This window comes from Trachemys scripta, chromosome 16 (assembly GCF_013100865.1).
Source record: "Trachemys scripta elegans isolate TJP31775 chromosome 16, CAS_Tse_1.0, whole genome shotgun sequence".
Taxonomy (NCBI): Eukaryota; Metazoa; Chordata; order Testudines; family Emydidae; genus Trachemys; species Trachemys scripta.
Genome location: NC_048313.1, coordinates 9401631 through 9423033, shown reverse-complemented (window position 1 = coordinate 9423033; position 21403 = coordinate 9401631). Strand labels below are relative to the sequence as shown.

Here is a 21403-nt window from a genome sequence, read left to right as displayed (position 1 = left end):
CCAGCCGCGCCCCCGGCGGAGCCCGGACCCGCGGCCGCCTCCGCCCGCGCCTCCCACCCGCCGGCTCTGGCTGCGGCGAGCATGTGCCCAGGGGAGCCGGGCCGGGCGCCCGGGCAAGGGCGTTTGAAGGGAACCTGAGCAGGGCGCTTCCCCGGCAGGATGGAGGCAGCGCCGGGCACGGAGCCCCGGGACAGGGCGCAGGGCGCCGACCCGCGGGACAAGCCCCAGGCGCTGGACGGGGCGGCCCCCGGGCGCCCCGAGGGTAGCGTGGGCTCTGGGCCAGGCCAGCCGCCCAGCGCAGTAACCCCGGCGGAGGCGCCCGCCTCGCAGCCCGGGGCCGGCAAGGCGGAGGCGGCGGAGCAAATCCTGTCGGACGCCGAGGACCCCGCCGCGCTAGCCGGCACCTTCGTGCAGCGCCAGCTCGGGGCCATGCTGCAGCCCGCGGTCAACAAGTTCTCGCTGCGCATGTTTGGCAGCCACAAGGCGGTGGAGCTGGAGCAGCAGCGGGTGAAATCGGCCGGGTCCTGGATCATCCACCCCTACAGCGACTTCAGGTGAGGGGGCCCTGGCACCTCCCGAGGGACCTGCCTGCTCGCCCACTGCCCCCATCCTCCCTGGCCGGCCACCCCCTGCCCCCATCCTCCCTGGCCGGCCACCCCCTGCCGCCCAGCCAGGCCCTACCCCTCCCCATCCACCCCTACAGCGACTTCAGGTGAGGGGGCCCTGGCACCTCCTGCGGGACCTGCCTGCTCGCCCCCTGCCCTCATCCTCCCTGGCCGGCCACCCCCTGCCCTCATCCTCCCTGGCCGGCCTCCCCCTGCCCCCATCCTCCCTGGCCGGCCACCTCCTGCCACCCAGCCAGGCCCTACCCCTCCCCATCCACCCCTACAGCGACTTCAGGTGAGAGGGGCCCTGGAACCTGCTAAGGACCCACCTGCTAGCTGCCCTTCCCCTATCCTCCCTAGCTGGCCACTCCCCGCCCCCAGTCACCCAGCCCTCCCCTTCCCCTATCTCCGTCCACGCCCAGCCTAACCAGCCATTCCTGTCCACCCAGCCAGGCCCTACCCCTTCCCATCCACCCCTTCAATGACTTCAGGTGAGAGGGGCCCTTGCCCCTCCTGACCCCATCCTCCAGCCAAGCCCCCATCCTCCAGCTGGTACACAGGGCGGTCAGGTTGCCTGTATCCCTGCCCAGCCCTCCCTCCCCCACGTCCACCTTCCTGCAGGCCTTGGGCTGGCGTTGTCCTGGGTACTGAGCGTGAGGCCACAGGCTAAGCCTGGCCTTCCCCTCTTGAGGCGGGCCCTGCTCAGCGCCGGGGGTGGGTCCCGGTGGCTCGGAGGCTGAGGTCTCAGTGGAGTGAGGGTGCTGCGGTCTGTCCTCCCTGGCCCCCATGGCCCATACCCTCTGCTACTCCAATGGCTGCTCCCTGGGGCCTGCAGCCCCAGCCCCGTTTCGTGGGGGAGGTGAGGTGGGGCTGGCCCGGATGCCAGGGTCCTCTCACCAGGCTAGAGGCACCTGAGTCCTACAGCGCTGGTAGGAGGCCATGGGGGGACATCCCAGGGATGTCCTGGCAGTAAGTTGGGGGGGGGGACGACTCTGCTCCCCAGGAACCTGGAGGGGCCCTTCCTCAGCAGCTTGTGCTGTTCCTGCAAGCCAGGCACCAGGGACTGGGGGGAGTCAGGTCCCTCCTCCCCAGACCAGTCAGGGAGCTCAGTCTTGTCACCAGGGCCCCTTTACCTCCAGGTGAGAGCAGGGCAGCAGCTGGGAGCTGTAGGGGAGTCGGAGACTAAGAACCAACAGGATACAAATCCAGTTCTGTTCACTTTGCTGTACAGGAAGTTTCTATTCCCAACTCCTCACTGTCATCAGCCTTCCCTGCACCCAAACTCCCCAGCATCGCTGGACCACTGGGATTTACCCCTATTCTTCTTGGGGACCCCTTTCAAGCAGGCCCGGAGTGACCCTGGGAGGCCAGCTGATCACCAGAATCAGAAACTCCCCTGCTGCCCAAAATTCACCCCCTGCCCCTTCTCTTTGGAAGGATTCCTGTCCCTGACTTTCCAGGGAAGGGGCTCTGCCCAGCACATGGTTAGTCCTCCCCTCTTGCCACTACTCTCCAATAAGGCAGGGGCTAAAAGTAACACGCACAGAGGCCAGGGTACTGACCGGGATGTGCTTCTGCTGCCCAGCAATCTCCCCCCCCACAGCTCACTCGTGCATCTGTCTGAGCCTGGCAGTGCTTCGTGTATGGACAGGGGAGAGCTTCTAGGTATCTGGGCCGAACCGACCTCATTCCCCAGGCACCGGGGCATCCCCAACAGAGGAAGACAGATCCTTCTGTCTGCCTCTGAGTAGCGCTTCTCTCTTGCCAGTGGACTAGGAGCTGTTTTTAATTTGTGAATGTACTGAGGAGACACAGCACATCCAAGGAGATTAATTCCTGTCCCAGCTCTTGCGAAGGGGTGCCGGCAGAGCCCTCCCTCAGCAGGAAGGGCTCTGGCTGTGCAGGCCGGTGGTGGAGATGTGCTGGGAAGGGCAATGTGACCATTTAGCGCAGGGTGTGTGGCAAGAAGGTAGGCCTTGTAATGGCAGGTCCAGGCACACTATGTCCCTGGGATCTCCAGGGTGTTACTGGGATGTCTACGTGGTGGGAAGGAATTGGATGTCACAGGGATGTTGAGTCACATAGGATGGGCTTTCTCTATGGGGGTTGAAACTGCAAGACGTTAATTTCTAGTGGAAAATTATGCTGTGGTCACTGTGACCCAGCACAAGACTAGCACCTGAGCCGTGCTCACGTGTAGGTGTAACCAGAGGTCCCCCTGCAGAGCCAGACAGTGCCCGGAGGCCCTGATTCTCAGGGACCCTTTACATTGCTCCAGCAGAGTGCGAAGGGCTGTAAAGCCGCTATGTGTTACATCTGCACCCCCTGTAAGGGACTCAGCGTAAGTGAGAAGGCCCCAGGTTCACAAGCTGCAGCCCCTGTGAAGTCCTGCCCCCTGCAGCTCTGCCTGGTGAAGGTGACAGGGTGACAAGCAGGGGGGCTGGTAGGTAGCTGTCCAGGCTGGATTACGCTGATGTTGTTTATTATCCGCATTATGGTAGCAACCGAGACCAATCAAGATCAGGGCCTTGCTGTGCTGGGCGCTGCCCGGCATAGAATAAAAGACAGGCTTCGCCCTAAAGAGCTTACAAAGTAAATCCGAGACAAGAGGCTCCAGGTGGGTTTGGGCAGTCAGCAGGAGGGGACTGGGTTAGCTGGGTGAGCTTGTGCATGGCATTTGTCAGGGGCCAATGAGCTGGGGCAGATGATATTAACCCCTTCATAGCCAGCGTCCTTCTGGGCTGGCACTCCTAGCAAAGTACTAATCAGTAGGAAAGCTCTTGACTGCTGCTGGAGAGTCCCCAGAGTCGTGGCTTGGAAAGGGTTAACCCAGCATACAGCGTGGCCCCCAGAGAGGCATTAGTGACCAGCGCTAATCCTCAGCTTCTGGCTGTTGGTTTCTGCTGTTATGGAAATGTGGGGCCTCACCATTCTCAGCTCTCCAAAGCCCATCTCTCCCTGCAGAGCGCCTTTTTAGGTGCCCACATTAGGAGGCTAGGCTGACAGTGAACTGAGTTGGCTTTTGCCTCTGTGCATCCCAGACACTGGGGGAGCTCTCTGTCTCTGTCTTTAATTTGTTACTTGAAACTATTCTTGGCTGTAGGAACAGAGACACCTCAAGCCCATACAGACAGCGGTCACTATTCTGCTGGGTCACAGGGAGAGCTGGAGTGTGAGCTGCCCAGGTTACAGCAGAGAGATGGGGAAAGGAGCCACATGGGCCTGCGAGGAAGGAGCAAAACTGCCCTTGATTTCTTCCTGTGAATGATTGTGGACTCCTCCATTACTCAGTGTCTGTCATGGGGGTCCGGGTCTGTGTGACGGAGGGGGTCCGGGTCTGTGTGTACCTGTGACTGGGAGAATGAGAACATCCATGGCCCCACTTGAGTGTGTTTAGAGAGAGAGAATTTTAGGGTGTAATCCAACCCCTACAAGAGTCTATTGGGGGGGTTCTTCCCCATTCCTTTGAAGCATCTGGCCACTGTCAAAGAGAGGAGTGGGGTGGATGGGCCGTCTGGCGGTGTCTCTGGGGGATTAATCTCTCTCTCTCTCTCCACTTCCCTCCTGGTGTCTGTCTCATGGAGGAGCTAGTTTTGGTTCTTTTCTTTCCCCCCGGTTCTGAACGTGGCGGTGACGTAGGACACGGTTGCCCCACAGAGAAATCCCCTCGGTGTCTGAGAGGCAGCCGTTGTGTGGGGTGAAATCACACAGCCAGCTACTCTCGGGCATTCAGGTGGGGGAGCCAGAGCATGTCAGGGCAGAGGAAGAAGAGAGAAGTGCAAGGGGCACTGGCGAAGGGCTCTGCCAGTGGAGGAGTGAAGCTCTCTCACTGTGTTAGCCCCTGGCTACTAGCCAGTCTTGTTCTGCACCTTCCCCGAGGCTAGGGTGTTGACGGAACCTTCTAGAAGCAGCATGTTCTCAGCACATGCCCCGTCTCGCAGCGGGGACCCCACACCAGCGCACCGCCCAAGAGCTGAATAAGAGCAATAGTGGGAGGATGCTCACGCCACTGGAGACCAGCCCAGTGGGGGCAGGACGTGGCTGGAGGGATCTGGAGTCCCAGCCACGTTGACAGGGACTGCCTGCGAGACGGTTTCTGTCACAGACTCCCTGACTTTCTGGGGAAGAAACGGCTTTGGGGAGGCATGCAGGTGGCAGCAGCCAGGAACTGAACTGAATAAACTAGCAGCAGGATTCGAAGCCGCACACTCAGGAGCAGGGCTCTGCCTGCCCGGGGCTGAGGTTTAGAGCCTGTCCCCCTATACTCCCGCCACTTGCTGCTGCTTGTTCCTCATCAATAAAAGACTTGTTCGAACCAAAGTTACCTTGAGATCCTCTCAGAGCCTTTGCCTGGATCCCAGCAATATTCCAAGCCTGGCTCTGGAACTGCAAAGGTGGCACTCCTGCCTGGTTGGTTGGTGCTGTGGTGGCGCCTAAAGACCATAACCGAGATCATGGCCCCATTGTGCCAGGCGCTGCCCAGTGAGAGACTGTCCCTGTTCCAGAGCCCCTGCAGTCTGAATGGACCCGACACACACAGGCTGGAAAGAAAAACAGAGGCCCTGACCAAAGCCACCCTGCAGATCAGTGGCAGAGCTGGGGTCTCCTGAGGCCCAGCGCGGTACCCAGACTTCTCTTCTCCTCTGCTGATGCTGGCCTTTCCCCATAGTGGCTCAGAGCTCCACCTGAGAGATTCACTGGAAGAGGCAGCATCTTCTTATACCTGGTTTTAAATATTTTTCCTAAGGGCTGAAGCCAAGGCCCTGGGGAAGGTCAGGGCAGGAACCCGTTAAGCCAGGCCGGCCCCCTGTGGAGGTCACAGCCTGCAAAGCCTGATGCATCCATCTGCCTGCAGAGGCCTGGATTCTAGTCTCTTCCCCAAGAGCTTGGCTTTGCAGAGTGAATTCATCTGGCACCGGCGCCACATTTCCAAGGTGAGTTAGTGGGGCTGTAGCACATGGCGGGAGGCGAGACCAGCAGGGGAAAAAACAGGCTGAGAATTGCAGGAACCTCCCCTCTCCGAAATCCAGAGCACAGCCCAAGATGTCCGGGCATAAAATTGGTGCTCTAGGATATAGAGGGGCTCCCCTCTGCCCAGTGCAGAGCACTCCCTCTGGCACCCGAGGAGCGCCGTGCCCAGGCCTGGGTGGGACGCAGCAAGGGGCGTCACTCTCCCAACGAGTGCGGCTCTTTGGTCCTGTGGCTTGTGCAGCGGGGAGGGCGCTGGCTGCAGACACCCCTCAGCCCAACAGAGGGACGGCAGGAAGGTGCGTCTCCTTTAGCCCTCAGCCCCCATCTCTGCCTGCATGGCCGCACTGTGCTCAGTACCCTGGCCTCTTCATGGCTCTGACCATGAGCCAGGCTTTGGCAACCCAGAGCCCTGCCCCTCCCATCCTGCTTGTGTAACCAGAGAGCTTATTCTAAACCCTGTAAGCCCCCGTGGGCAGTGATAAGGAACCAGGTGCCGGTGGGGAGACGCAGAGCCCCCGCCCCCACCAATGCTCGGGGCACTCTGGAGGACCAGAGCCTGAGTTCCCGGGGAGGAAAGAACCTGGGACCCTCCGTGCTTGGCCACTTGTGCCTGGGCATTTCAGCAAAAGCAGATTGCCCTGAAGTGCAGAAGCGGAACCCCGTGGGGGCTCTTTTATCCCGCACCCCCAGCTACACCCTTGAGCTCCCTCCTGGGGGAGAGGGAAGTTTGTGCCTTGAGTTCCAACCCTGTGATCCTGGGCAGACAGGAACAGAGTCCATCATCTGAGCTCCAACCCCAGCTCTGACACTGCTTCCCTGGGTGCAAGTCCCGTCCCCCCTCTGGGCTCAGTATGCCCATCCGTGACCCTGATCCGCCTGTCTGGTGGGTGCCCGAAGTGCCAGGAGGGAAGGTTTGCAAGGGTTCGCTGAGAGGTGTGATCTCTTTACTCCATGCTGTTGGGTAAAGCACCATCAGGGAGGGTCTCCATACCCTGCCTCCTCATCCACGGGAGGGATCTCCTCTCCCTGGGCTGGCAGGGCTCAGCCTGGCACCCTCCCTAGGGGAAAGAGTTGGTTTCCGCAGGGGCTCTCCATAAGGCCCCCACTCTCCATAGCCCAAGCATCATCCTTGAACCCGAGCTCTCCTCCTCCTCCTTCTTCGCCAGCAGAACTGGCCATCACCATCTCGGCAACACTTCCCCAGGCCTCGCCTCTCCTCTCCTGGACTCCTTCCCCCGGGCCTTCAGCCCCTCTCACCGGGACTAGTGCAACTCTCTTCTGCCAGGCTTGCCAAGCCCAGGTCAGCAGCATGGGCACAACGAGGTTACCACCTCCTCTCCCCTCCCCACTCCGCCCTCTCCCTTCTGGGTCAGAATCGCCCTCGCTGTTTTCAGAGCCTAGCCCAGGGCTAGGGAACGGATCTGGCACACCTGTTCCTCGTTAACAGCTGCACCAAGGACAGCCAGGCTCGATACAGACCTGATTTCTGTGAAGGGAGGGAGGCAGGAGATGGGTGAGGACGCTGGGGCAGAGACTGTGATGAGCAGGGGGAAGGGTTTGGGCCTGGAGGCCCACATGGCTGCTGTAAGCGGATGGAAAAGGCCTGGGAGCTCCTGTGGCGATAAAGAGCAGGGCAAGACGCCAGGTGGAGAGGGAGGCCAGCCCCCATGGTGGGGGTGGTGAAGGAGATATACTTCTTGTGGAGTTACTGAATGAAAGGGAAACTGAGGCAGGGTGCCACAGAGCCACCCCAGGCCACCAGATACACTTGGCAGGCAGCCAGTGCTGTTACAGAACCCCTCAGATGCTGGGTCTCTGTTCTCTTCTCACTGATCTTCGGCTGTCTTCTGCCTTCATGCATCTCCCCACTGTCGGGGCAAGAACTTTCCCCTCCACAGCTCGTACGACCAGGCCCAGCCATCCTATCCCTTGCTGCCTCAGCAGCTCCCCGGCTCCTTTCATAGCCAGCTGGAGCCTCCTCCTCTCTCTCCTTCCCTGCCACTGTGCTAATTCCTTTCCCTTTGGGATCTCGGGCTGGGTGCAGACTCAGCACCTCCGTGCTCTCGTACTACGGCTCTCTGGTTGTTTGGGGGCACAAAGTTGGGAGTCGAGCTGTCTGGCCTGGTGTGTTGTTGCCCCCGCAGATGGCTGGCGAGCTGCAGGCTCTCAGCTCTCCCAGGTGGAGAGACAAATGGGGAGGTGTGTGCGTGTGCACATCCTGGCCGTGTATCTGTTTGGGATCTGGGGAGGAGGGTGCGTGTCCATGTCCATGCATGCACATCCTGGCCGTGTATCTGTTTGGGGCAGGTACACGCAATCTCCAGAGGGTTTATAGAGTCCAAGGCCAGAAGGGACCTTGCTGATCAGCAAGTCTGACATCCTGTGTCACGCAGGCCATGGGACTTCCCTGAATCGGTTCCTGTTGGATCTACAGCCCGTCTTTTTGATTTCAGTATTTCTGGTGCTGGAGAATCCCCCACAGCTCTAGATAAATTGTCCCAATGGTTAATTACTCTCACTCTTAAACATTTGCACTTTATTTCCGGTCTGAATATGTCTTGTTTCAACTTCCCAGCTGTTGGCTCGTGTTAGATTTTTGTCTGCTAGACTGAAGAGCCCGTGATCAAATATCTTGTTCCCCAGGAAGGTACTTACAGACAGTGAGAAAAATCATCCCTTAAACTTCTCTCTAAATACATGGAGCTCTGTCACTGTAAGGCAGGTTTTCCAGCCCTTTCATCAGTCTCAGGGGTCTTCTTTGAACCCTCTCCAGTTTAAACTGATCCAATTTCTCATGCAGGTTTAGCTACTAGAAGGAGGTTTTCATTCTCTCCCTTCCTTCCTCCTTTCCTGGCTCCGTTCCCCGTCTCCTTTCCTCCTTTCTTGTTCCCCTGCTCCTCTGTCCCCTGCTTTGTGCCCGCTCTCCATTCCTCCTGCAGGTTTTACTGGGACCTCATCATGCTGCTGCTGATGGTGGGGAACCTGATCATCCTGCCCGTAGGCATCACTTTTTTCAAGGATGAGAACACACCACCTTGGATTGTCTTCAACGTGCTCTCAGACACCTTCTTCCTGGCCGACCTGGTGTTGAACTTCCGCACGGGCATCGTGGTGGAGGACAACACGGAGATCATCCTGGACCCGCACACCATCAAGATGAAGTACCTGAAGAGCTGGTTCCTGGTCGATTTCATCTCCTCCATCCCCGTGGATTACATCTTCCTCGTCGTCGACCTGGAGACTCAGGTGGACTCCGACGTCTACAAGACAGCGCGGGCCCTGCGCATCGTGCGCTTCACCAAGATCCTCAGCCTGCTGCGTCTCCTACGGCTGTCCCGCCTCATCCGCTACATTCACCAGTGGGAGGAGGTGGGACTGCCGGGGGGAGGAGGGGGTCGTTTGGGGGGATCCCTGCCTGGATCAAGGGGGAGGTTCAGAGCCCCTGGCCGGGGGAGGGGCATCTTGGGGACCTGTGGCTGCGAGGCTTAAGGAGCTTTTGTGGGGGGTTCAGGGGCCTTTGGGGTCCTCCCCTGCGGGTACCTGGAGGAGGGAGCTGGCTTTTCACAGTCTTCCTCCCGTCTTGTGCCCTTGCTCAGATTTTCCACATGACCTACGACCTGGCCAGCGCCGTGGTGCGGATCGTTAACCTCATTGGCATGATGCTGCTGCTGTGCCACTGGGACGGCTGCCTGCAGTTCCTGGTGCCCATGCTGCAGGATTTCCCTGAGGACTGCTGGGTCTCCATCAATCACCTGGTGGTGAGTGCCCCGCCCGGCTCGTCTGCACTGGAGCCGGAGATCCCCAGGATCTTCGTGTAGCCCTGAATTTGCTGCCCACTGGGGTGGGGCTGTCGGGCTCCAGCCTGTCCCTTCCTTGCGGGCTCTGCTCTCCTCAGCATCTGTCACCCATTCTGGTCTAAGAGCCCCCCGAGGCGGAGCAGTGCCATCCGCTGCCCTGTGCCCATCATGGGACATAAGGAGCAAATCCTTTATTTTACAAGGCAATTGTTTAAAACCATCCCCCACCCCAGACTGCCGCAACAGAGCTGTGTTCCTGGGGGCTCCCGGAGGAGCTGTGCCCAGGAACAGGCTGGCTGGGGAACAATGGGGGGAATCCCTGTCCAGGGCCATGGGCTCCGTGCAAAGTCCCGGGCTCCACTGTGACACGCACACTGTGTCACTCTGTTAACAATGACTGTGCTGGAAGGTCCCCTCCCACCCTGCTCAGCGGCCAGGGGCTGCATGGGGTCAATGAGGGCAGAATTCGATCTCCCTGCCCCATCCCCAAGCCAGGCTGGCCCTGCAGGGCTAACAGGAGAACTGCCTTTGGGGGGGTTGATCTCCTGATTGAGAGACTGGGGCTGCAGTCTGTGTAATGGGGATCGTGGCATGTGCACGGGGTGGGGGAGGGCTTAGTGTTTATAAAGGGACAGGCAGGTGATAAATAAACCTTATGCTGATGGCTCCAGCCTGGGAGACCTCACGGACCAGACCATCGGGCATGTTCCAGGCTGGGAGCGTCCCCTGGCACACACGCTGCTACACACACACTCTTACACCCCCCCAGGTGCACACTCTTACACCTGTGCTAATTACACATGCACACGTGTGCTGTCCAGCTGGGGGCTGATGGAGTCTGATTGCAGCCCTGCAGCCATCAGTCAGACAGGGGAATCTCTCAATCTGGGCGTGTCCCTGCTGCAGCACATCTCTGCCGCTAATTAAATCCGACAAGCAAGGGAAATCCCTCCCACCAGCTGCCAAGTGACAGCAGGCAGGAGCGGTTCCTGCTGTCTCCCTGGGAGCTGGGCTGGGGGCGAAGCCTCTGGTCCTTAGATCAGCCCAGAAGCCGCTGCCCCTGGGGAATGGGGCCCTGCCCCGAGGGGTGAGGCCACAGACGTGCTCCCCTGCTGGCTGGGAGTTCACATTCTGCCCCCTCCCCCCATGGGAGACACAGAGCGGCTGCGTATTCAAAGAAATCCCTGGCTGCAATGGCAGGAGTTAACCGGCCACAGCCTGCTCAGGTGCCCTCCTGTCTGCAGAACGACTCCTGGGGGAAGCAGTACTCCCATGCCTTGTTTAAGGCCATGAGCCACATGCTCTGCATTGGGTACGGCCAGCAAGCTCCGGAGGGGATGACCGACGTCTGGCTCACCATGCTCAGCATGATTGTGGGTGCCACCTGCTACGCCATGTTCATTGGCCACGCCACTGCCCTCATCCAGTCGCTGGACTCCTCCCGCCGGCAGTACCAGGAGAAGGTGAGTGCCCTGCAGGGCTTGGGGGAGTGAAGCAGGCCCCAAAGCTCAGGCAGGGTGGTAAGGGGCAGGACTTGAGGCAAGCAGGGGAGGTGATGGGCTGGTGTGGGGGAGATAGGGCCTGGGTATGAGCTGGGAATGAACAGATACTTGTGTCACTAAACACTGCCTGACCTGTGCCGCTCCTTGCCAGCTTCTCCCCTGGTTCTATCCCGCGTCGGCACACCTGGCCCAGGGCTGCCTGGTTCCAGGCCTGCAGAGGCTGTCTGGCACCACACTGCACTCTTCACTCTTGCCCTGGGGCTCAGGCCGCAGGCGTGGGCCCCCTCCCACCGACCTATGGAGCCCCTGCCCTTCCCATCTGGGTGTTTCCAGCCCTGGCATGAGCGTTTCTGTCTGTCCCTCCAGTACAAGCAGGTGGAGCAGTACATGTCGTTCCACAAGCTGCCCGGGGACACGCGCCAGCGGATCCATGAGTACTATGAGCACCGCTACCAGGGCAAGATGTTTGATGAGGAGAACATCCTGGGGGAGCTGAGTGAGCCTCTCAAAGAGGTAGGGAGTTCTGGAGCCAGGGCCAGCCCCGCTGCCCCCTCTGGGGGTGATCGCTGGCGGGTTGCTGCTCTCGGAGGGGTATATTGCTTCCAAGTGACCCTCTTTGCTGCCCTCCTCCCAGGAAATCATCAACTTTAACTGCCGGAACCTGGTGGCCAACATGCCGCTGTTTGCCAGCGCCGACCCCAACTTTGTGACGGCCACGCTGACCAAGCTGCGCTTCGAGGTCTTCCAGCCTGGGGACTTCATCATCCGCGAGGGCACCGTGGGCAAGAAGATGTACTTCATCCAGCACGGCGTGGTCAGCATCCTCACCAAGGGCAACAAGGAGACCAAGCTGTCCGATGGCTCCTACTTCGGGGGTGAGACTGGGCCGGGAGAGGAAGGAAACGGCCATGCAGCTCCCCAGATGGGAGGGGGTGTCTGTGGGATGGAGATGTGATGGGATCCCCGGGGTGCAGCCTGGAAGTGTGGGACCGCTGTACCCCCTTAACTCTCTCCAGCCTGGGTGTCTCTCACAATGCCTGGCTAGTGACCAGCCGCAACCCCTCCAGATGCTGTGATCACTCAGCACAGCTGCATGTGGAGTCCCACACCCAGCTAGATTGCATGAATGCTCCCAGAGCCACTCATGAGTCAGACAGGGAAAGACACCAGCCGAATCCCCCCAGCTCCCAGCACTGTGCCTCAGGAATATACCGTCTTGCACGGCTCAAGACAAGCAATGCAGATTTATTAATTGGTTCACCACTTCATCAATGGAAAGTGGATATACACCAGCCTTTGCAAACCTGAGCAGTTATACCACACACTTCATACAAACTCACTGGTAAAGATAAACAGTAAAATAAATTTATTGTCTACAAAAGATAGATTTTAAGTGGTATTAAGTGATGGACAAAAAGTCAGAGTTAGTTACCAAAATAAAACAAAATATAAGCACGCAGTCTAAACTCTGAACCCTATTAGCCTGGGCAACATCTAGATTAAGCAGTTTTTCTCACCCCACTGGATATTGCCGTTCATGGGCCAGAGTCCTCTGTTGGAGTCTTAAATCTTCAGTGTCCCTGTTGTTTGCAGCATAGGTGGGGGCAGGAGAAAGGCCAAGCATGGGTCCACTGTGTCTGTTTTATACCCTTAGTCCATGGGCTTGGAGAACACAAGTCCAGGCATAGCTGGGGGCATTGCTGAGTCCCCAGGCAAGGTTGAGCAATTCCCCTGGTGTGGCCCCATGCAGGTGAGTCATTGCATTGTAGCTCCTTGCTGGACAATGGCTGTTGATGGATTGTTTGACACCCTGCCCGGGTGTTGGTTACTTTCCTGCTGTTGACTCTGAGGGTGGGGGGCTAATACCTGGCTGATTCCCCAACTTACAGCCTGTTTTAGTGACAACCATACAACACAATTCTCATAACTTCATATGCATTAATGATCTACATATATGGTAGAAAAATGACTTTCAGTAGATCATAATCTTTCTCCTGATACCTCACACAGCCTGTTTTATATGCAAGTTCACAGTCATATATAAATGGGGGTACAGGGCACTCCCCCAAGGTACAGAATGTCACAGGAGAATCCTAGCCCCAGCTGTTGTACTCCTGTGCCCACCCCTTCATGCCCCTAACTTAGGCTCCACCCACCCACCCGGGTTTACTAAGGTGCCCCTCACCCTACAATCTAAGGCTTCTTCGAGTTAAAATACTTCGTAATCTACTGCTCATGCTGAGGAGGGAGTCTTGTCCAATGGTTTGAACTGGAGGGGCTGGGAGCCAGGACTCCTGGGTTCTCTCTCCAGCTCTGGGAAGGCAGTGGGGGAGAAGGAGGGGCTGGGAGCCAGGACTCCTGGGTTTTCTCTCCAGCTATGGGAGGGAGAAGGAGCGGTGTCTAGGGTTAGAGCAAGGTGTGGCCATACTGGACAGGACTCCTGGGTTCTGTTCCTGACTCTGTGAGTGGCTGTTGCGTTGCCTGGGATCGGACCCTTCCCAACTTTGTGCTTCAATTTCGTTCAGCTCACAAGCTCCTGTAACATAAGAGGCACTAGACAAGGTAACAGTCTCCCCTTCTCTGGCTGAGGGGTCGGTGCCAGCAGGGAGGTGGCCATGGCCATGATGCCGAGCTCTGTGTCCCCACAGAGATCTGCCTGCTGACGCGGGGGAGGCGCACGGCCAGCGTCCGGGCTGACACCTACTGCCGCCTCTACTCACTCTCAGTGGATAACTTCAATGAGGTGCTGGAGGAGCACCCCATGATGCGTAGGGCCTTCGAGACCGTGGCCATGGACCGCCTGGACCGCATCGGTGAGGGAGCGCCCGCCCCAGGTGCATGCCAGCCACCCCCACGAATCTCCTTGCTCCCAGGCAGATACCCCCTGCTCCCCGACCCCCTTCCCCTGTCCTTGGGCCCCTAACGTCAGGGGCATTTCTTTCCCTGCCGACTTCGGGGCTGGGCTGAGGCGCCTGCTCTGGGATTCCCTCCCTCTCCCCAGGAGGTGGTAAGGGGAGCTGCTATATGGCATCGCTTTTGTTCACAAGGAGGGTCTGTAAGTTACCTCTCCCAAGCTCAGCGTCCCACTGCCTCCCCCTTGCACTCCTCACTAGTGAGGGCCGACCTGACTAGCTGCTGGCCCAGGGGACAAAGGGTGCCAGGCCTACACCCTTCTCACACAGCTGTAGATACTCAGCCAAGAAAACGGCTAGTGTCACGTAACCCCATGGTAGGAGCAGGGAGCCCGGACTCCTGGGTTCTATCCCCCGCTCCTCACCCTCCCTGTCTGTAAGGCGGTGGAGACGCTCATATCTGCCTGCTACTCCCGTGGTGCCCCTGGCCCTGGGGCACAGCTCAGGCAGGTGTTGGTGACCCTGTCTTTTCTCTCTGCCCCTCAGGTAAGAAGAACTCCATCCTCCTGCGCAAGCGAGCAGAGCACAGCTCGGGGGCCATGAACAACGAGATGATCCAGCAGATTGTCAAGCACGACCGGGACATGGCCCACAACATCCAGGACCTGCAGCAGATGGCGGTGGGCCGGGAGCTGAGTGGCAAGCCAGTGATCTGGGAGCCCCTGGTGCATGCGCCACTGCAAACGGCAGCTGCCACCACCAACGTGGCCATTGCCTTGACTCACCAGCAGAGCCTGCAGGCCCACATCTTCCTGCCCCCCTCCTCCATCTCCAGCCCACTCTCACCTGAGGCCACCCTGCTCACCAGGCAAGTGCGCAGGTCCCAGCCCAGCCTGGGGGGCTCCCGGCCCTCCTCGGTGAGCTCCCAGTCCGGCGTACAGTCCCACCTGCAGACGCCTGCAGCCAACTCCCCTTCATCCCCCATGGTCCAGTCCCAGTCGCCTCTGGAAAGTGGGGGTCAGAAAGCTGGCCACGTGGGACTGCCACAGCCAAGGCTGGTGCAGAAGGGAGAGCCCCTGGCGATAGCAAAGCAGCCCCTGACGGGCTCCCAACCCCAGCTCTCCAAGTCCCGAGGCACCTCAGTTTCCACGTCACTTCTGCAGCAGCCAGCAGGGGCTCCGTCCCCCAGCTCTGAGCAGGCGCTCCCAGCAGGGAGAACTCTCCACTACAGCCTGTCCCGAGCCACCGGCTCCCACATCTCGCTGCTGATGCAGCCGCAGCAGCTGGTGAAGCACAGGAGCATCCAGGGCCTACCCATCGGGAGGCTCACCCAGGACGTCCGGCTCCTGTCAGCATCTCAGCCGTCCCTGCCCAATAAAGTCGCCCAGCAAGTGGACGGGAGCTCCTCCCCTCAGGGCAGAAAGTCAGCGGGGAACCTGGCTCACAGGTCATCTCCCTCGGTAGCTGGACTCCTCACCAAGCCACCCCCTGGGGTTCCAGGCCAGCCAGCACACCCGCAGCAGATGCCTTCAGGATCTTTGGTCCAATCCAGCCGTCCCGTGAGCGGAGCGTCCACCCCGCAGTCTCCCGTCTCTACGCCCAGGCATGCGGCAGGCCCCTCCCGCAAGGGCTCCGTGGCATTCAGCCCTGAGGTGGAAAGTGGGAAGCCCAAACTCCCGTCCAACATATGAGAGCCCAGGGCTGGGTCCAAGCGTGGGGGGGAGAGGAGTGGGCTCGCTGGAGAGCCGTGCTCCTGGGGCTGTTTGACATGGGGCTGGGGCAGGGAGAAAGGGGGACAGCCTCCCCCAAGGCCCCCACCCAGGGCTGAGGCTGAGTGGGCAAGGAGAGGAGATGGCCAGGGGTGACCACCTACCGCAGATACTGACTCTGCCAGAGTCATATGCCTGGCTGCAGGACAGGCTCTGCCCAGGGGTCGCTCTGGGATTCTCCTGACTCCACTGAGGACAGGAAGCCACTAAAAGGCTGCCCCCATCTGCACCCCAGAGCAAGGGGGCAGCAGGGCTGTGGGCTGGGCTGACTCCATCAGTGCCCTCTGCACTCTGCCTCTCCCTGGGAAACCAACCTTGCAATGGGACCCTGCCCCTACTCTGTCCCCTTGCCATGGGGCCCTGCCCTATTCCTCACTCCACCCGCTCCCAATGGGCCCGGGCCCTGCCCTGCAGGGCATAGGCCTCACCGTGGTGAGTAGCGTCAAGAAGGCACTCAGTGGCTCCTCCCACTCATGTTTCTCCATTAGGAAATTCTCCCAGCCCCCCCACCTTGCCCATCCCTCAGCTGTGTCCCCACAATGGCCTGGTTCAAGCCTTTGCCCTGTGGGGGATAGGGCCAGAGCCCCAGGGTGAGGCCTTTCCCCTCACCCACAGCAGGGGACAGAGTGGGGGGGTGGACCCCATGGAGAGGCCTTTGCACTGGGGGAGGGCAGAGTGGGAGGAGGTGGGGGATTGCAAGGTTGCTGAAAACTGGAATCCCCCTCACTCCAGCTCCCAAGCCTCTGTACCCAGAGCAGGACGACGGGGGCCCCATGGCGCTGGCTGCCATGGCCGACCCAGGAAGCCAAGATGAATCCATCCAGCACCCCATGGTCCCAGGCACCTCCGAGTCCCCAGGACTCCAAGTGTCTCCCCTCTCTCCCCCTCATCCCCAACTGGTCTAGTCTGAGAGGCCACACAGATCCTCGTGCACATGGCCTCTGCCCCCAGAGGCCTGGCAAGTCACTGCCACTTGTGAACACGTCTCAGCCGCCCCGTCTCCCACAAGGTGAGATTAAATGTGTGCAGGAGCTCATGCGAGTGCCTCTCGCCCTAGAGAACCCAGTTCCCTGCGGAAGGGAGGCATGGGGAGCAGGCATGTCTCATCCCCCACTGCTCCGAGCACCTGGTCTTTATAGGCAGATGGTCCCTGTAGAAAGGGGGAGATCTCGACCCAGCAGAAGGGGGCCGTGGGCCAGAGCTGTCCTGGCTGTAACTGTCTGGGCTGGATTTGAGCTGGTGGGTTCCCTCCACCTCACAGCTCCTGGCCTGTCCTGGGGTCCAGGAGGCTGCCTCTGAGGACATAGGCCCAGTGCTGGCTTCCCTGAGGTGCTTGTTCCTAGTATCCGTGGCTTGTCAGGAGAAGATTAATCAACTCCCCTTGGTGCAAGGAGCCAGGCCTGGAAATACAAAAGCTGAATAGAAATGTCCCAAGGTCCCCCAGGGCCTGTGCTGGGAGGCCAAAGGTGATGTGCATTCCTATGAGACAGGCTCTGATGGATGTTCTGGGAGCCTTGGGGCAGCCAGACCCAGAGACCTGACTGAAGGGCCTCCTTGTCTGGGTCTTGTCCCCTACACTGTATTGAGGCAGGGAGCACAGGGGCTGCAGTTCAGGGCTCTCAGTGTCACCCCGAGATGTGCATTTCTCACTGAGCATGTTCTTGGCAGACCAGACAGTTTCCTGCTCCCCTCTTGTGGGAAGGGACATGGAAAGAGTTTTGCTACCTCTGCTCTCGACTGCTAACTCCTGCACCCCAGGAGGGTCATTGAGAGCTGGGCCAGGGGGTTTCTCTCTTACCTTGCAGGCTGGTGCCCATTGCCTGGGGTTAGTCTAAGTGAGCAGCACTGCCCCAGGGAGTTGGGTGTCGGGAAGGGTTGGTCCCCACCCCCTGTCCATGGTCAAGTCTTGCTAAAGACCCAGCCCCAGTTTCTTGAAGTCAGTCCAAGATGCTCTTCATCAGCATTAAAGTGACTCCAGGGAGATTGCAGAGGAGATGCTCACGTTCCCCCACCCCAGGCCCGTCAGTCACGCCCCAATCACTGCCTGGATCTCAGCTCGAAGCAATGTTGCTTCCTGCACTTGTAGCCTCCCCAGGGGGAGGATTCTGCGTCCCTGTACAGAAGGGTTGGGATTTCCGGGGAGTCTCCCGGCTCAGCCCGAGCTGCCCCTCTCCAGGAACCAGTAGTTAGCAATGTGTGTGCGAGTCGTGGCTCTGCTAAGCAGCTGAATTCTGCTTACGGTGTTGCTTTTGGGTCCAAACGTGTTACTGATTCGGGTTAGAATAGTGTCCCCCACCCCAACTCCGCTGTGCTGTATAGCTTCTTCTTTCCACTACCAGAGTCAGGAAAATCGTATCTTGTAGTCCCTGCTCTGGGAGCACTGACAGCGTCAGCAATATGGAGCTCGGCCCTGTAGGTACCTGTGCTAGAGGTGATAGGCCAGCCATGGCTAGGCACAGTGTTGGGCTAGGGGTTCTTTTCGTACAATACTTCTTAAAGGTAAGTTGTTTAGTTCTTCTCTTCATTCGTATTTTGGGATGTTGGGACCAGAGTCTTCACTGCAGGACGAGGAGGGCGAGCTCAGCCCTTGGCAGAGTTCAGTCCAGTGGGAATCACTTTGATGCCTGTATTGGAGGGAGTATTCAGCACTGCCTTCTCATGGACTTGTGTCCTTTCCCTCTGTCCCTGCCTCCCCCCATTCCACTTGGCCCTGTGTGTCTGTCCCAGCAGCTCCTCTGGGAGGGGCCTGCAGTCAGGTCGCTTAGATTCAAACATTCCAGGATCTTCTTGTTTACACTACGTAATGTAGAGACATTTGTAGCAATTGTGGTAGGATTCCATTGAGAGGAAAAGTGCCAAGGTGTGGGCTGGCCCAGGTGGCAACCGCAGAGCCGTGGCCCTCCTTCCACAGCGTCTGGAACCTTTCTGGTCTCTCCAGAGAGGAAACCATACTCTCTGCAGCTGTGTCACCCCGCAGCTCTTCCCCTGCAGGTTCCCCGTCATTGCTAACCCTGGGCAGCCTTGCTGCTGAGAGTGCCAGCGTTCACGGTGCTCTGGGTAACCCCCAGCACAGCACCACTGTGCTGCCCGGCCTTGTTCTAAGCAGGGTTACAAACACGGCAGCCGTGTCTGTTTGTGTCACCCCAAGGAGGTGGGGGGGGGCGCTAGATGCAGCAGGACATAGCTCCTGCCCTAGAGAGAGGCTGTCACTTCCAGCCCTATTAGCAACAGGGGGAGAGGCCACAGTAGAAGCACCCTGTGTGTGTGTGTGTATGTGCGCGAGTCTAGTCACCAAAGACCATGATCCTTCACTCTTGCACTCACAGCAGTTGATGTACAGAGCTTGTAGTTTTCATATTGCAGAGACTTTAAAAGCGTTTTTTAATTTTTGGTCGTTGTACATAACAGATTTAAATAATAAAGAGCGACTCCAAGCTGGCATCTAACTGCACCTCTGTCAATACAGCCGCTGCGGCTCAGTGAAATGCTGCCCAGCCCATCACCTGCTGCTGGGGTTAGAGAAGCCCCTAGCCCCCGCTCTTCAGCAGTCACAGCTCTAGATGTCCTCCTGCCAGTGGCTTCTTTGGTCATGGTGCCTATTAGTGACACCGAGCCAGAGAGGAGGCAGCCCCCTTTGCTCAGGCAATGCCTGGGCAGGCACCTTGGTGCTGGCAGTGCAGGGTCTGCCTTGCTCTCTGGGACAGTTAAGGGTAATTCTCAAAACCCTTCAACCCTGATGAAATCGTAATGGTGCCTGGGCTCGTCCAGAGACTGCAATGAAACGGACAATGCTGCTTCTCTAGACCAATGGCCCATGCAAATCCAAATCTAGCTCCTGGGAGGGGATTGTACATGGGCGTGGGGGAAAAACTGTATCCCCCGAGCCCTCATTGGAGCCAGGAAGCTGTGCAGCAGAGGGCAGGCAAGGCCAAAAAGAGAGATGGGGGCAGAGACTGGGCTCTCTCTGAGATTTCACTGCGGGCTTGATGGGCCAGCACAGTTGTTCTAGACAGGAGGCACTGCAGAGAAGGCTCTCCCCGCACAGAGAGGAGGCGACCAATGTTAGCTGAACACAGGGAGTTGAGGGACGGGGTGGCTTGACTGGGGCAAGGCTGTGGTGGAGTTTAAAAGCAAGGATCGGTACTGAGTCTGCAGTTTGCACTTGGTCCTTGCTTCCATCTCAGGAGCCAAGAGGAGGGTGTGGCAGCATTGTACCCCCACCCCCACAGCACCCACTCCCCAACAGGCAGCAAAGCCTGGCTGCACGGCAGCAGCAGGGACCCCCCCCCCTTTATTTGGGGATTAGTGTTTAATCTTTAGAGTTTTTCTTCCATTTATTAACTGGGGCTGGGGGGGGGGGTGATCTTGCCTGATTGCAGCTTGGACTTTAGGCATTAAGTAGATTAAATCAAGGTCACACAGGGCACGATGGGCTGGTGCTGGGGATCCAAGCGCCCCTGTAGCCAACAAACATTTCTACAGGGAGCAGAACCCTCTGTGGTGTGTGCAGCACCCAGGGGAAACCATCCCCTCAGGGCAAGCCCAAAGCAAGTCCCACCGGCCCTGCCCTGGGGCATCGATCTGACCCCATCCACAGGCAGCTGCTGCAGTCTTACAGTAGCCCACTAGCCCGTCCAAGATGGGGCAAAGCAGAGGGAGTGACCTCAAAGTAGTGCCCAGCTGAATGGCAGTGCTGCTCGCTTTCCCCAGCACTGCAAGCTTCCCTGCAGCAGTGCCCTGTCAGTTCCCAGTTAGGCCCCCAGCAGTGTGCTGGCCCCTGGCCATACCCCGCTGGGACTCCCCGTACTGCCCCTGAGGCACAGCAGTGTCTGCCCCCCCCAGGAGGGGAAAGGGGGGGCTGTGCAGCAGGAGCCCATGTCTGTCCCCAGGACAGTTGCTCACAGGTGGCACTAGCAGCAGCCCCTCATTATGCAGAAATTAGGCTCCATGACCCAGGAGGAGCTCAGCCCCGATTAGCTGGTTTCTCGTTAATTTGATTAGTTCAGATTATGCTGACTCTGGGCCTTGGGCTCCCTGCGTTCCAGGGTCCCCGTTGGGGAATGCCAGGTGCGGCGGTGCAGCCTACCAGCTGTTTGTCTGGCCGATGGTAGCGGTGCTGACAGCCGCCAGGGAGAGGATCCCCTCGCTGGGAATCCCTCTGAAGTAAGGCGCATGTCAGGCCCTGGCTCTCACGGGCCTGAAGCTCAGCCACTCACCTTACACTAGGGCCCTTCTGCTCCTCACCCATGCGCCCAAGGAAAGGGGGAGTGCAGAGGACATCTGCTGGGAACCCCGGGGCTGGGCCCTTGTATAGAAATTGGAACAGGTTCTAGCCAGCCTGGCCCCTGGGGCTGGGGCAGGCCTGTTCTCCTGGGCTTTGCTCCTTCCAGAGGGGGCTCCCCCCAGAGATGACTGAGTAACCACATCACAATTAACCCTTTGGGTCCCATAAGAAGGTGGGAAATTACACTGCCCCCCCCCTGCACAGATCAGCTTTGTGGGTGCTGGTCCTTGGGGCCCAGCAGGGCCCTGTCCAGGCTGTTTTCTCGCATGCACTGAGGCTGCAGGAAGGGAAAAGAGCATTTGCTCGGAAATGTCATTTCTGCCCATATGGCCCGGGTGCTGGGAGAGCTCAGATTTATCCCCCATCTCCATCTGCCTGGGTGGCAGGGTCAAGCACCACAGAGCAGAACTCAGGCTAATTCCAGCCCCTGGCCTGTGAAGAGAGAGCAGCTCTGGGGCAGGCCCAGAGAAGAGAGTGGCGTAGCTAGGCCCAGCCCAAATCCCTGTAGCCCAGCGGAGCAAGCAGCTGAACTCCCGCTCCTGCAATGCTCTCCCCAGAGCCTGGGCCTGGGGTGTGTTAGATGCAGCCTCAAGGGGGCTGGGTTTGAGGTGATTAGTAGGGAC

General features: G+C 59.0%; 1 protein-coding gene across 5 annotated transcripts; it reads left to right on the top strand.

Moving 5' to 3' along the window:
- Positions 1-18: 18 nt before the first annotated feature.
- HCN3 (hyperpolarization activated cyclic nucleotide gated potassium channel 3) lies at positions 19-18935 on the top strand. Of its 5 annotated transcripts, XM_034792057.1 has the most exons (9): positions 445-554; positions 5353-5539; positions 8516-8945; positions 9173-9334; positions 10618-10836; positions 11242-11388; positions 11510-11750; positions 13524-13709; positions 14274-18935. In XM_034792057.1, exons 3-9 carry the CDS (start codon positions 8535-8537, stop codon positions 15416-15418), a joined length of 2511 nt encoding a protein of 836 aa, XP_034647948.1. In that variant the 5' UTR covers positions 445-554; positions 5353-5539; positions 8516-8534; the 3' UTR covers positions 15419-18935. The 5 variants fall into 5 exon arrangements, with proteins under 5 accessions (XP_034647945.1, XP_034647944.1, XP_034647946.1 ...); XM_034792054.1 differs by lacking the exon at positions 5353-5539 and having other exon boundaries at positions 19-554; positions 13524-13688; XM_034792053.1 differs by lacking the exon at positions 5353-5539 and having other exon boundaries at positions 19-554.
- The last annotated feature ends 2468 nt before the right edge of the window (positions 18936-21403 follow it).

What these genes read in the sequence shown, in the direction of transcription:
- HCN3 (XM_034792053.1), top strand. Translation starts at nt 160, where the DNA reads ATGGAGGCAGCGCCGGGCACGGAGCCCCGGGACAGGGCGCAGGGCGCC. An exon ending in ACATTCACCAGTGGGAGGAG is followed by an intron (nt 8,946 to 9,172) that starts GTGGGACTGCCG and finishes GCCCTTGCTCAG; the next exon opens with ATTTTCCACATGACCTACGA. An exon ending in TGAGTGAGCCTCTCAAAGAG is followed by an intron (nt 11,389 to 11,509) that starts GTAGGGAGTTCT and finishes CCCTCCTCCCAG; the next exon opens with GAAATCATCAACTTTAACTG.